The sequence below is a fragment of the Sparus aurata genome, chromosome 13, assembly GCF_900880675.1.
Source record: "Sparus aurata chromosome 13, fSpaAur1.1, whole genome shotgun sequence".
NCBI classification, from domain to species: domain Eukaryota; kingdom Metazoa; phylum Chordata; class Actinopteri; order Spariformes; family Sparidae; genus Sparus; species Sparus aurata.
In genome coordinates this window covers 14,526,129-14,540,881 of record NC_044199.1, presented here as the reverse complement: position 1 = coordinate 14,540,881, position 14,753 = coordinate 14,526,129, and the positions used below count along the sequence as shown (strand labels likewise).

General features: G+C 42.5%; 1 protein-coding gene across 2 annotated transcripts; it reads right to left on the bottom strand.

The window, feature by feature from the left end:
* Positions 1–703: 703 nt before the first annotated feature.
* On the bottom strand, positions 704–14,462 carry trpv1 (transient receptor potential cation channel, subfamily V, member 1). 2 transcript variants are annotated; one of them, XM_030438142.1, is made up of 16 exons: positions 14,289–14,462; positions 10,913–11,143; positions 10,583–10,740; positions 10,349–10,501; positions 10,123–10,260; positions 7,955–8,253; positions 7,543–7,719; positions 7,315–7,470; positions 7,134–7,229; positions 6,958–7,028; positions 4,615–4,780; positions 4,462–4,528; positions 3,901–4,232; positions 3,690–3,811; positions 1,801–1,922; positions 704–1,682 (listed from the first exon to the last, which is right to left on the bottom strand). In XM_030438142.1, exons 2-16 carry the CDS (start codon positions 11,119–11,121, stop codon positions 1,585–1,587), a joined length of 2,364 nt encoding a protein of 787 aa, XP_030294002.1. In that variant the 5' UTR covers positions 11,122–11,143; positions 14,289–14,462; the 3' UTR covers positions 704–1,584. The 2 variants fall into 2 exon arrangements, with proteins under 2 accessions (XP_030294002.1, XP_030294003.1); XM_030438143.1 differs by lacking the exon at positions 14,289–14,462 and adding an exon at positions 13,851–14,011.
* Between the last annotated feature and the right edge of the window lie 291 nt (positions 14,463–14,753).

Below are 14,753 nucleotides of genomic sequence, written 5' to 3'. Positions count from 1 at the left end.
GTCATATTGATAACAATACTTTTACTGTTATGCACACATCATTTTGTAAGAATAATACATCTGCAGAGCTTGTGAAAATACTGTTAGCAACTAGCAATGTTAGCAATGTTGACGTTAGCTAGTGTTAGCTAAGTTAACATAAACTAGCATTAGCAATGCTATAATTTGCTAGATGTTTGCTGTGACATCAATGCACTGGAGGGGCAGATGGACTCCCTCATTTAGTGGCTTTATGTTACCAATAACACATTTACTGGTTAGGATGCATTACATGCATTTATATTTAATCACATATGATGTTCATATTTAAAGTATTCTTATCATATTTATATGCTTTAAAGTGGGGAAAAAAGGGGGGAATACAATTATTCTCTTACTAATACTATTAGTAAAGATAATGATGATAAAATTTAAAACATTGGTAAATAAAAAATGAGTATGGGGATCCAATTACACACAGAGTATCCATACATATATTTAAAGACATGCCATCTGCACAACTGAGTCCTTCAATATTGTTTAAGTGGGTTTCGTTCTGTATTGCTTCTGTTTCAGTTTTGATCATTAGTTTTTAAGCTGTCCACAATGAGTCCAGCAGAGTTATAAGAGTGCAATGCTAAACCAGTGGACTGTTTTTCAAAACCCCTATCACATGCTGGAGAGAAATGATCACCTTCCACAGGAGCCACATTTTTCACATAGGTTGGAGTTCTTGCCAAAACTGGTAAACAAACTTTAATGTGTAAAATTGGTATAGTTATCCTTCAAATATTGTCATTCTGTCTTATAGTTCAGATAAGCTACTAATCATAGACTTATTTCTTTCAATATGAGCCTTACAAGTGTCTGACAGGTCCAGAGGGCCCGTCTTAACCTTATATATTTTGTAACTGCGACAGCAGATGTTGTAGGTGGTCATTGATGCCCTGATTGCTGTGCTTTCACACCATTTATCCCAGCCTTCCTCTGCCAAATATAGACAGGAAGTGGAGTAGACAAAGCAAGCTGTGAAATCCGCAGGACTATCTGGCTGCAGAAGATTTAGCTTGTCTGGCTGTGATGAAAATGGGACTTGTATAAAGGGCACACGGCAGGAGGGCAGGATCAGCACCTTCGTGATCAGTATTATCCCATGAAGGATTTTGAGCGATGCCAGAGGTGTCGGCAGGTTGTGGCCTTTGTGCTGAGAGGATGTGCATCCTGCTCAGGTGGTGGCAGAAACAGCATGAGCAGAAGAAGCTTTTGGATTCAATGTATAATGTATTTCAGATGCATGACTCCCTAGGCAATTTGGCACCACTTGATGCAGCATTCAGCTTTGAAAGATTCTACTTTTTTACAGCATTATGTCAGTCAGATGAACACACTTTTACAATATCTTGCTCATGTCAGTGAAATATTGCCTCAAAGGCTGCAGTTTAAATCAAGCTGACAGTGGAGTATCAGTCAGTCAGAGAGGCGGTTCACACATCTGGCAGTGACATTTCTTGGGGGAGCTGAAACTGAACACTGTACGTAGGTTTGAATGCCTCGTTGCTCAGGTCAGTCAGGCTGAGCAGCCAGAGTGAAGCTCTCTGTTGTCTTTCAGATCGGTGGGGTGTGCAGACGGTTCATCTCTGTGGACTCTGGTGTCTGCCGCCACCGCCGGCTGCCCTCTATGAAGAGGCCTCTCCAGCTCCTCCCTGTGGAGAAAGGGGGAACATGTTACCACACAAGGATGACTTTCTTGCAACAGAGAAACACCTAAAAGGCATTTTCTAATCTCAAAAAAACTCTGAGTCCGTGTTCATGTTCCTGCACCTCTGTGATGTCTGACCGGCGGGGTGTCTGAGCCAGGCTGCTGGACACGATCCCAGCACCCGGGATCCTCATTGATTTTGCCCAGGTTGATGTTCCATTTGTTCCAGTTGACTTCCTCCACTCTGAGACAACAAGAGGACACATGCTCCAATTACTGTCTGCCGTGTGACGCATCAATCAGCTGTCAGAGAAGGCAAATTAGTGAGGAACACAGTGCACTGCGCATCAATCGATGCTGCTCACACAGCTGCGTCTTTCATTAAATCTTCAGGCCTAACCTTGTTTCTTCTCCATTATTATTACTTTGCTAAACCTGGCCTTTATGCTGCTCAGAGGGCCAAATCCAAGAGCTGACGGTATCAGCCAAAAACGAAGGTCGGATGACAGCCTCTGTGCTTTATCTCTCTCAGCGTCCTCCCTGTTACCGGGTTGTGTCTTATCTAGCACAATGCGACACAGCAGAGGACCACCGCTGAGCAGTAGACATACAAACAATACAGCTGGTCACAAAAAATGCCTCTGCTTGTCTTTTATAACTCCTGTGAAGTTAGTCAACCACCACAAACATTGAAAACGTGCTCTTTTCTCCAGTCATTATCCAGGGCAGGATTAATCTGGTATAAGCGGCCCTGTGCAGTGAGGTCGGTCTGGTTGCTTTTAAATACAGGTACAGTGCACATGCCGGCCTCACTATTTTTACCAGGAACTGACTAGTACCTCTATGTACTCCTCCCGCGGTTCACTATGTGTCAGGTAGATTCTGGAAAATTGATGAAATGCAATTTTAGTGATTCTGCCACGCTGCATTTAAGCAACACTGTGTGACGTTTTAAACCTTATGCTAACAGTTTCAGAATCATGTTGATGGTACAGTGTCTTGTAATAGGGTGAATGGTGTCTGTCTCAGCCACTTGTGTTGCTTTAAGGGGTTTCTTGTAGAGTTTTTGACCTCTATAGGGCTTTTCATGCAGCCCTGGGCTCAAACTAATGCTTGGAATCTTTCTAACTGACTGGCACAATCCTCGCACATTTCAAATTTGGGTAACCCTGATTTTAGAGTAGAGCTTGCTCCAAATAAGGCTTAGCCCCGAGTTTCTGGGATTATCCATTGGAAATCAACTTAAATACATGGCTTAAAGCCAGCGTGAAACACAGCTTGAGTAAACAATGGACTCACATGTCATTCTAGATTGTAAACATTAGTCTTGTGCTCCAACGGACATTTATGAATTGAATAGTGTATTGCCTAAAACCCCCTTAGTTGTTCTGCAGTCACTGTAAACCACAGACACTTGGGGCCTCGTGATTTATTAACCCAGTAGAAGTGTGGTGTGAATCCTACAGCGCTGGGCTCAGGTTAACCTAAGGTTAACAATTTGTGTGTGAAAAGTGGAGAAGTTATCGCAGGGTTTATCGCTGGGTTTAAGAATACGCAGTGTGAAAAGCCCTATTAGGGCTGTGGAGCTGGGTTCCACAGCACACACTCCTGTCTCCGGTGTTCGTCCTGTTCCACTGATCTACAGGCGGCAGGAAAACACCAAGATATGCTGCAGTGTTTCAACAAGGACTGGGAAGTTATGAAATGCCTCCCATCCTCTGGATGGAAAGATGACGTTTGTTGTTTGCGAGAAAATCCCATGGGACAGTTTAAAGTGCATTGGGTCTTTGAGTTCAAAACACGGTTATCAATCTGATGATGGTGCTTAGATGAAAAGTTAAGTTTTCCAGTTTATCCCGAGGGGAACATGAATATCTGGACCAAATTCATATATAAGGTATTTCAGTCTAGACATAAGTCTGTTACGGAAGTATGTGTGTCTTCACATGCAGCTATGATGGATGGATCATTTCAGACTGACTGTATCATCATTGAACTGAAAGAAGCGAACCTGAAACACCGGCGACGGTCATCCCCAAGAGCAGTGCCCAGTCTCTTCTCCACACCACAGCGAAGCCCCTTCCTCAGACAGCACGGCAGCCTTTTCTCCATGTCCAGGATAGTGATGGCCCTCTGGAAACAGCCACAGTGCTTCATCAAACCACAGCCGCCTCGAACAGATAAACACCCTCAACCGCCTGGACCCTCCAGGATCGCCTCACCTGTAGCTGCCAGATGCTGTTGCTCTCCAGGGCAGTCCTCTCCACTGTGCGGTTCATGAGGGCGATGAGCATGTTGAGCAGCAGGATGTAGGTGAGGACGATGTAGCTGATGAGGAGCATGTAGAAGACCTCCTTGTACTGGTAGTCCTCGGTGAACTCCATGTCGCCCATGCCGATGGTGAACTTGAAGAGCTCCATTGTGGTGTAGGAGATGTTTCTATAGGTGGGTTTTATACACGGCTCGTCACTGTCAACTTCACCGAAGATACGCCCCTTCCGCGGAGTTTTGGTGATGTTTTTTGGAGGAGGCTCTATGAGCAGCGTGACCACCGCTGTGACAGGAGACAGGAAGCAGATTACAGAAACGGCAAGTGTGCGAGACGTTGATTGCAACTTTTGACCTACTTGTTCCTCTCCTACAAACCTGGCACATGAGATAGACATGCAAAGTTGTTGTGGGTTTTTTTTTTTTTTTGGTTATATTTTCTTGTCCGAAAGCATTTGGACAAGAGTAGCAGATGTCTTGTCGAGTTAATCTTTTCATTCGCAGAGGTGACATACCCGCTGAAAATCCAAACAGGAAGACGACGTAGACAAAAAGAAAGCGCAGGATGTCACTGAGGATCATCTGCAAAGAAGAAAAGCGAGGTCAGAGATCGGATCGTTTACCAGACTGCACGTTCACTGTGGTGAAGTGTGACCTCTGTGGACTACCTTCTGTATCATGACACTGTAGATGCCCATGTGTATGTCGCCCCTGGAGAAGTAGAGCAGGTTCACCCAGCTGAGAGCGAGACACAGTACGTAGAAGCTGAGGTACTCCTGACGCTGGCATAGATACAGGGCGGCTGAGACCAGGAAGAGGATGCCCTGCAAAAAACTATCAACAGCAACAAAAAAAAAAAAGGTACTGTAAACCATGTGCACTTTATGAAACATTAGTGATAGTAATGCAGGTTGGCTACAGTTGGGTTTGTTTGACCGATATTTGACTCCAAAATATGTGTGTCAAAACAAAAATGACAGAAGAAAAATTCCTCCTCAGATCATCTGAAGCTGTTACATGTCTGAGCTGATAATAAACCCCAGGAGAGATCGACCAACCAAAGAACGTCATAGTGATGTTTATTTTTATAATGGCAGTATTTAAGATTTTACAGTGCCTATTAAAGTGTTCAACACCCATTTGGAAGTTTTCATATTCTACCCTTCGACAACATTAAATGGAAGCAGATAAAATGTAGTTTTCTTTCAGCAATGAACAGAAAAAAGGCTCTTATGTTGAAGTGACATCACATCTCTAAATGGGGATCTAAACTGATTACAAATATGAAATATGAAGTATTCACCCACTTTGATGGGACACATTTGAATGATCACAAGTCACGAGATACAAAGAGTTGACGTGTGTGCAGTCTAAAGGCTTCTGGTGAGTCAGTATGGTGGCAAAACCTACACCAGAATTTACAAAGGAACACGCCCAAGGAAGACACAGCAAAAATGTATCTGAAAAACCAAAAAGTACCGTAAATTGTTTGAGCGCATACTGTAGGTGAAATATCTACAATCCCCAACCACTACAGTATGAATGATTACTATCGATCAGCTCACAGATGCGGTTCCAAGGCCATTATGCTCCCAAAAACTCTATTGGTACATCAATCAATGTGTTTTCTTAGCACCCCGGTGTTCACTGCTGTCAAGTGACCAGTGTGCTTTTAGAAATTATCGGGGCTCACATATGTGTCTCTCAAGCATTGTGCAGTCCTTCTCTCTTCGTCGATTTAGTTCAATAAAAGACTGTTCATGATAAATATTTCTTCTGAATGAATGAATTTGCCCAAGGGGTCAATTCCAAGGGGCTGAATGCTTTTTATATACATTCCATGTGTACGTGACTTATGATTTAAAAAGTCTCCCAAACATGGAAGACCAAAGAAGGATTCATTCCTGAAAACCATCAATTGCATAACTAGGTTAACAGCTCATTTCCCACTGAGTGAGGATCAGGTGAAGACATTTGATCCTGACCTGCATATTCTTAAAGAGGGGTGTAACAGCAGCGATCTGAAGATTAACCTTCTGGTGTGTCAGTACAATGTTACATCACAGTTGGGAGTTGCGGTCAAGGCATCAAGAGCACAGCCGGGGCCACACCAAAACTTTCAGCTAGAGAGGTCAGTGAAACACTGTTGTCAGTCTGATGCTGGGGAACTCACTTTGATAGCTGATGTTAGATTGATGGCAGTTTAAAGGTGCTGCTGTGGAATTTTTTGTGGACAAGCACAAAAAACACAAATACATGCACAATACCATGTCTAAACCGACTATGATGTCACCCATTGGTTTGTGGACAACTGTTTTGACGCCTCGAGTTTGGCGTTACGGCCGTTGCCATCAGAAGTGACTATATTTGGACAAGGAGGTGGAGCTGGGGAGGAGATCCTGATTGGATTGACTGAAAACCCAGAGGCCACAAGGCGGTTGCAACTTGCCAATCCCAATTTAGCCACTTAACCTTATAATATACCCTGTTTTATTGTCTGCTTTGCTGTAAATGGATCCAGGATTTAAGAAGTGAACATCCTGCGGTATTGAGGATTACTTGAGACAAGTGATTGGGACCGTAAACTCATTAGGAAAATGTTTACTGAGGTAATAAAACCGCTTTTTGAAAACTCGTGTTGTCGCCCTCTGTTGGCCATTAGACAAAATGAAGGTTTAATGCACTTCTGCAGAGGCTTCACTTTTCAGAACCAGAAGCTCCGACAGTAGTTCTCACAGCCTATGCACAGAACATGTTCCTACTGATTCCCTGCTATTCCACCGATAGACAGTCGGTGGCAGCCATGAGCAAAGACATCGAGCAAGATGTCAACGTAGGCAGAGAACAGGAGGTCGGCTCGCTAGCAAACACAGATGTAATCATGCGCAATTTCAAATATTTGAAAAATCAGCATTGCAGTTGTGACCAGCAAGGGGTGAAAACCTCTGGATGTAAACTTCACAGGGTACCTTTAACTATTACCACGCCTTTAATGAAGCATTACTACTTACAAAAGAATCTCATAATATCCGTCAATCAGTAACGTCTGCAGCTTTGGCCGTTTCCTCCTCATGTCCAAGATCTAGGGATTAAAAGAGGGCTTGTGATCATATTGGAATACAACTTCCACAAGGTGGTGATATGAACAATTGGACTTTTAATTTAAAACACAAGGAAACCTTCATACCCCTATGATAAAGAAATAGACGTTTGCCAGTGCTGTCAGTAGCTGACCTGTAATATACAGGTAACCCATCATGGTATGTTCGATGCCAAACGGATTCTGTGGGGCAGAGATGAAACATCAGCACGGGTAGATCTGAGATGGCAACACGGATCAATCAAACAGTTTGTAGCCGCCAGCTCACCTTTCCATCCCTCCTATTGTAGGCCACAAGAGTGAAGATGACTAGGTACAGGAGGTAGACCAGGAAGTTGAGACAAAACATTCTTCTTCCAAACGACTTCCACTTGGACTCCAGCAGCCGGCACAGAGGCTCCGTCTGGAGCATGTCGTGGCGGTTCTGAGGGGAGACAGCAGATGTTTGAGCACGGAATAACATCAGCATGACTGGGCTCATAATGCTGGGACTCACAGGGATGTCACTGCCGTAGACCAGTATGTCCAGTACTGAGTTGTCCTCGTACGAGTCCACAGAGGCGAGGTCGTACAGAGAGCAGGTGACGGGCCCGTAAACCCACTCAGTGAATTTACGGGACAAATGTTTGGTGTGACTCTCTTGGAACTCCCTTTTCAGGATGTGTGAAAAAAGCTGCACACAAAGGAAATAAATGTCAGAGAGAAATATCTCTATGAACTCAGGTCATGGTATAATCTTAGTCAGTAGGACTTAAGACCCCAATCCAGACACTCACGGGGCCAAAAACAACACACTACTTTCTGGGTCGGTGAAGCAGAGGCAGCCCATTGTACATTTCAAACCCTGGGCCCCCCATATCATTTCTATCCAGCTGTGTCCATACTTTATATCAACTTCCAGTGTTTACCCCAATCTTGCCAGTCTTGGCAGCCATTTTGAGAGGCGTGAGCCCTTTATTGTTCTCGATGTTCTCCAGCTTCAGCTTGGGGTGCAGCCGGGCAGTGGTCGTGAGGATGCTGTCGTACATGCTGGTGATGAACTCCGTGTTCTCCTTGGAGTTGTCGGCCACCATCACCAGGGCGTGCAGCACCGTGTTGCCCTGAGAGTCCGTCATCTGAGCGTCCGCTCGCTGGTACTCGTTCTCCATGAGGAATTCCACTATGTCGGGCTGGTTGGTGCAGGCTGCCAGGGACAGAGGCAGCTCACCTGAGGACAACACAGACAGTGAGACTCTGTTAGTCCGCAGCCTTTTTTCTGTTTTACTGTTTTTAAATGCATCTGAATGTTTATCTTGTGTTTACTTTGAATGCATCAAAGTGCAAGAATGAACTTTAAAGCAGAGATTTGAGACTGATAACAGTCAAGTTGATCTTCAAAGGTGAAATAGGATATTTTAAAAATTAATGTATCAGCAAACATCTGCTATGTAAAGATATTATGGAGTAAATACATTCAAATCAACAAATGGCTATGCATTATCAGAGTTTTGATTCATATTTGATCATTACCTAACTTTACAGTTTGATCTGAGATACGTGCGCCTGCTTTTCAGAACAGGACACAAAATAGTGGCTGATTCTTAATCAACGTTCTCGTTGTAGAGCCAAGCAGTACACCAAAATATGATGGGGAAAACATTCTAAGTGAAAATGCTATGCAGTAACAGAAACTTGATTTGTATTTGATGGGCATGCTGCTTTTATCTCCCAAAACTTTACTGAGTTTCGCAGTAGAAGGTTGTTCTCACAGTCATCTGCTGAAGGCTGAAAGTTTCTCTATTTAACATTCAGCCACACAACACAGGAACCGAATGATATTTCACTTTAATTCTAGAGTGGACCTTCCCCCTTTAACCTCAACCACAAATGACTGAAAATAATCTTACAGTTCGGGGTTGGTAACAGTCAGTCAATTACACAAGCGTGATGGAAAGTAGAAGGCATCCTCTGTCCAGCTGTTAAACTTTTGAACCGAACAATATTTGAATATTCACAGACTCACAGAGGGTATTTCAATGGGGATAAAGGATCAGATGTGTTTCTTTTTATCCAGAGTAAGTGAACTTCTCTGTGGAGAAAATATTTCGGAAGAAAATTATATTCCCAATGGCTAAAAGGTGAAGTTTATGTCTTAAACCGTACCTGGAGGGGATCTTTAAAGTGGAAACAGACAACTTTTCACCCCTAAAGCTGCCAAGTGATATTATTGTTGGTGCCGCTGACGTAAAGACAACTGGATCAGTTCAGTTTTCCTCAGACTAACAACTACCAGCTGACACTGGACAAAACGTGAGTTTATTCATTAATTTAGTGTATAATTGCAGCGTAATGCAAAGACAGAAGTGGTGCCCAGCTGCCTTCATTTTCCTGAGAGATTTTGTGCCCAGTGGCAGACAAAGTGAAAACAGGGTTGTCAGAGAAGAAACGCAGATGGTGTCATTATTTTATAGCGATTACACTGTGCAATCAACATTAACTTCATAATATTCTGTTAAAGCAAAAATGTTGTTTATTGCCAGTTTAACTAAACATTATCGCAAATGTTTGAGAATGTTAAACTCAAGTTATCTGGATAACTTTGCAAGGTCTAAAGTTGTTCTTAGACTCTGTTCCAGATTTGTATTATGGGTTTTAATCACAAAATGTACGGGGATAACTAATCTCTACCCCATCTGTATCTCGGAACAGGCCTGCGTATGAGTAAACCTATGCACACATGCAGTATAACATATCAACAGCTGGTGGTGGTGTCGTCTTGCCTAAATCAGAGCGATGTGCCCCTAAAACAGAAAAAAAAACCTTTACCCTTCAGCAACATGCTGTCTTGGCACATATATATGTATATAAGTGATTCAAGTACTGATCCATGCCACTGCCTCTGCTGGCATCCTGTTATAGCCACAATGCTTATCAGTTGACAGCAACATCAAATAAAATGTACTAATTCCCTGGATCAACTGATTTAAGTCACAAAAAAAATCCACCATGGTGCTGTTAAAATAAGTTTAAACATGGGACTCATCCTCTCAGTTGATGATCTTTGTGTGAGGGCTCCAGTGGGGCAGCGTGGACTCACCAAAGTAGAAGTTGGGTCCATCATGCTGCTGGAAGAAAATCCCGCAGGCTTTGGCGTGAACGTCTGCACCTTTACTGACCAGCAGCTTCACGTAGGAAATACTCCTCCTCTCGATGGCTATGTGGAGAGCCGTCTGGCCTGGAAGGGTCACACATCAGGACATATCAGAAGAGCTGTCACATCTCTTCACATCGCCTGCAAAGGATTTCACATCAGCGCGGTTTACCTTTGTAGTAGTTGTTGGTGTAGGCTGAATCCACAAACTTTTTAACGTCGCCCATCTTCTCTGAAATGTCGATGAGCAGCTCCGCCGTCTCGTTCTTGCCGTCTCTGAGGTGCAGCAGGGCCTTCATCAGGGCGGTTTTACCATAGGACTGATCTGCACGTGTAACAACAGTAAACGCTCAGGTCAGCAGTACATAGCTTGGTGCAGCTGTTGCATTATGGGTGTCACACTCACACAAAGAGTCGGAGAGTTTCTTCATGTTCTGGTGCAGGTACTGATGAAGGCCGGCCAGCTTTTGGACGTCCCCGCTGGCCGCTGCTTCAAACAGCCTGTCGATGTTAAACGTCTTGCTGTCTCTCTTGTTGTCCGTCTCCGTCTCACCTCGAATCGCTCTTTAAACAGCAAATGTTTCACAGACAACAGGGTTACAAAAAAATTATGTGGGTCAAAAGGTCAAGCAGTCGCATTAATCAACACTGCAGGGCTTGAGAACACACAGCAGCTATGGTATAATGGGTATTACAGAAGGCAGAGAGCAGTCTGTCTTCGCATGGGGAGGCTCACTTGTCAAAGTGGAGATTGATTCTGATTTGAGGCTTCGTCTTCTCCATTTCCTCCTGATAATCAGTGTCCATAGGAGCTTTGGGCGCCTCCTGGCCCAAGCCCAGGGAAGAAGCCAGTCCAGACTTCTTCCCAGCTTTCTGCAATAATTTCTCTTCCTCAGTCCTGTCGTCCTTCTCCAGAGAGAAGTCAAACCTCTGTGCTTTATCCATCTTCACCTCTCGCTCCAGCGGTCTGCATAGAAATACAGCACATGTGAACATCTTTCAGACAACACTGCTAAGGGTTCTGCTCTTGCTAGCATTTATTGACAAATTGTTTCTGATTTCATGGTATATTCTTCAATTTATCATACAAATTTCACCAGAAAAATGCCACTTTAAAAATAGGTAAAAAAAAGAATGAAAATAAAGGTGTTGGCTTGTGTTGGCTCGTAATAAGTCAAAGGTGCGCCAATGGAAAAAGTGAGAGTGTGCTTGTTCGGATTGCTCAAAATAAAAAAAACAAAAGTCCCTTTAGCTCACTAAAATGTAACTTGTTATTTTATTATTGTGCCTTTATTAACTGTAATGAGATATTTTGACCAGGAATTACACAATTATACTATGCAAGATTTTGAGTTTTTAAAGTGCATATGCCTCAATTACTCAGGAAATCTTAAAGGAGACCTTTCATGCTTTTTCATCTGTATTATATCACTTCTTGTGCATATAAAAGGTCTCGAAAGTCAAAAACGTCAAAGTCCGCACTAATAGCAGCTCCTCTCTCCCACGGGAAACACTGCTCCTGAAACGCCCCATCAATAGTCCCACCTTATATTCCATGACTTTGTGACATCACACTACGTCACCATGTCACATATTTGCATAATATACTCCTAGCAGCAAGTTTGATTTTATTTAGCACTGCTGCTCTGTTTCTGTTGGCGGTTAGCCATGTGTGAGCTGACCTATCAGAGCAGACTGGGAGGAGGGTTCTTAAAGAGACAGGCGCTACAACAGAGCATTTCAAACAGAGGGGGAATACAGTGCTGCAGCATCGGACAATACGACAAAATGCATTAAAGCAAGCACCTATTCTAGTAGTAACCCAAAACAAAATAATGAACCTGAAAGCAAGCATGATGTATCTTCCAATTTCCCCCCTAAATTGTATTTATCGCTTGGCTTTCATTTTGTCAGTGTGCTAAAATTGAGAATTAGAAAAATGTAATCGATAATCATTGACGTATATTTAGCGTATTTCACTTATCAATGTGCTGTTGCATGTATGATCTCAAATAAGTTAATCCAAAAAACAATATTTTCCACTTATTTCAAACCTTTGAACACTTATCAGACTCCACTTAATTCTAAACCGAACCATAATTCAGGATTTCTTGTCAAGTAAATTTGATATAATTTAACTTGTAGTAAGTCAGTTTCTCTGCAAATTCAATGTTTTTGTCTTGTATTTTAGTTTTCCTCTTTTGCACCAATGGATCCAGTAAAGCTAATTGACAGCCAGAGGCACACGCTGTATGTGGTGAGGTATTGTTTGCTTTAACATATTCTCCACCACATACTTCCTCACAAGCCAGTCTTATTTTCTGCTTGAGTGTAGGAAACGTTACTTTCCGCAGATCAGAGGTTTCAAACGAAGGGGTTATGAGTCATCCATGGGGTGTAAAATTGATAAACAGTGTGTAAAAAGACAGAAAAAAACATTTCTGTAACATAAAATATTTTTCCTACTCTCCTCTAGCCTCCCAGAGAAGCAAAAATCACTCTTTGGCTGAACTCCTCTCCCACAACTGTGTAAATGAATGTCACACAAACAAACACACACACACACACACACCCACACACACACACACACACACACACACATACACACACACGCTTTGTTTTCATGGATCACAAGCCAAAAGTGATTGGGGCTCATTACTGTAAACACTGCAGGACAAAGTGTTTAGTGTCGGTGCTTTAACATGTTTCGTTTGGGACTGAAACATTTGAACCACACAGGATCACCTCACTGGCCTTTAAGGGCACACACATATTTTCAGACATGTGATGTTTCAGCCACAGCGACTAACAAAGGAGTGTATTTAAAAGCACACAGCACTCGATGTTGTTGTAGTCGCTGATTTGCAGAAAAGCCATTTGCAGCCACTTCACACAGAATCAGTGAGTAAGTAAATGAAATATATTTTCATAGTTCAGCAGATTATATTCTATCATGGTCTAAAGGAAGACTTCCAAAGGATATGGAACTAATCTTTGGTAGCTTTTTGTTCCCCTTTTCGACCAAGAAATGGGGAATTAGTGACTCACAACTATGTGAGACACCCTGATCATCACAAGATATATATAAATATATTCATAAATCAAGACAGAAACGATGGAAAAACTGCTAAGTATGCATATGTTATTTATAGAAAAGGACATTTTTCATACATGCACCAAAGCGAAACTTTAATGCATTTAAAACAGTTGTTTAGTCGCACCACATCTGAATTAATTAAAACATTTGTTTTCATTGACAAAAGTGGAAGTAGGGTATTTTAAAACGCCTTTGTTGTTCAAACGTTTGCGCAGGAGCATCTTTTACATCCACATATGTCCTGCTGTATTATTCATGGCTATATTGATCCATGAGCTGTTTTTAGGAGACTACTTCAGTAACATTTTTGCAGTGAAGATAAACATGAACACACACACACACACACAGTCGCTGTCAGCTGGGAATCCGTTCCCCTTTTCCCTTTTTTTCCACATCCTCGTTAAATCTCATGAAACAAGAAGTGTGCAAGATATATGATAACAAATCACATTTGCATGCCACGACAATGAACATATGTTTTGTACAAACAGAGGATTTGGCTCGTACTGCTTCAGATGCTTCAAAAGCAATCTATTAATTTTGTTTAAACAAGAAAGAAAGACCTCAACTGACTCACCAGAGAGAAGACCTCCTCTTCCAGATTGTCTCCTTGATTCAAAATTTGATCTTCAAGACCAAACTGAACACAGCGGAACACAGTGTGGAGAGTTCTTATTGTCCTGTTATGTTCACTTGACCTAGAGATTGTGTGATTACCGGGAGCAAGCCGAGGGGGAGATAATATGACACGCCCTGGAGAATATCAGAGCACATTACTAGAGCCTTAAGTGCTTGAAAGGATGCTGTATTGACCATATGTGTTCTAGTCAAGACAGCAAAAAATACCACAAAGGAATCCTGATGTATGTATTTCACTGACGACCAGTGTATTATCTGACCCAAACACAGATGTGTTTAGTAATCCCGTCACAAAACCACTATTGGATCTCCCCTCATCTCTATGAAAATAACAAATCAGAAGTGAATAAATTGACAAATTTAAGAATGAACTTACCAATCTCACTCAGATACTTCTGTCACCGGTGAATACGATTTCTTAAGCAAGTCTCCCTTTTTTAGTCCATGACATTGCTGATGTGCTTCCTGTGAGTGCCTCTTCGCTGTTTCGCCCAAGTGTGCGTCTGTGTGCAGCTGTGGTCCTGTGACTGAGTGTGTGGTTACAGTGCTTCTGCCTACCAGTGTAGGCTGTGTCTGTGTTCATGAGATATGATGATTTCCTTTCATAAGATCACTTCCTGTTTTTCTTTCTCACTTGAACAGGGCATGCAGGTCTTCACAAACTGAGAGGGTTTATGTACTTAAAGTGTTACCAAAAGACCAGTTAACACTTTATACAGCCCCGTGCCTCATTCCTGATGTTCATCTGCAATTTTTCCATGTGTGCCATTGTAAGAAAAGAAAGTGGTGTCCATTCAAAACTGGAATAAGTACACCAGAAATTAAACCTGCCTGGTGATTT

Bases quoted from the DNA above. Each gene is read 5' to 3' on its own strand.
- trpv1 (XM_030438142.1), bottom strand. From the start codon at position 11,121: ATGGATAAAGCACAGAGGTTTGACTTCTCTCTGGAGAAGGACGACAGG. The intron at 7,029-7,133 runs GTATGAAGGTTT...TTTAATCCCTAG, and splicing joins TCTATTTCTTTATCATAGGG to ATCTTGGACATGAGGAGGAA. The intron at 4,781-6,957 runs GTAAGTAGTAAT...TGCTGTTGATAG, and splicing joins GGATATTATGAGATTCTTTT to TTTTTTGCAGGGCATCCTCT.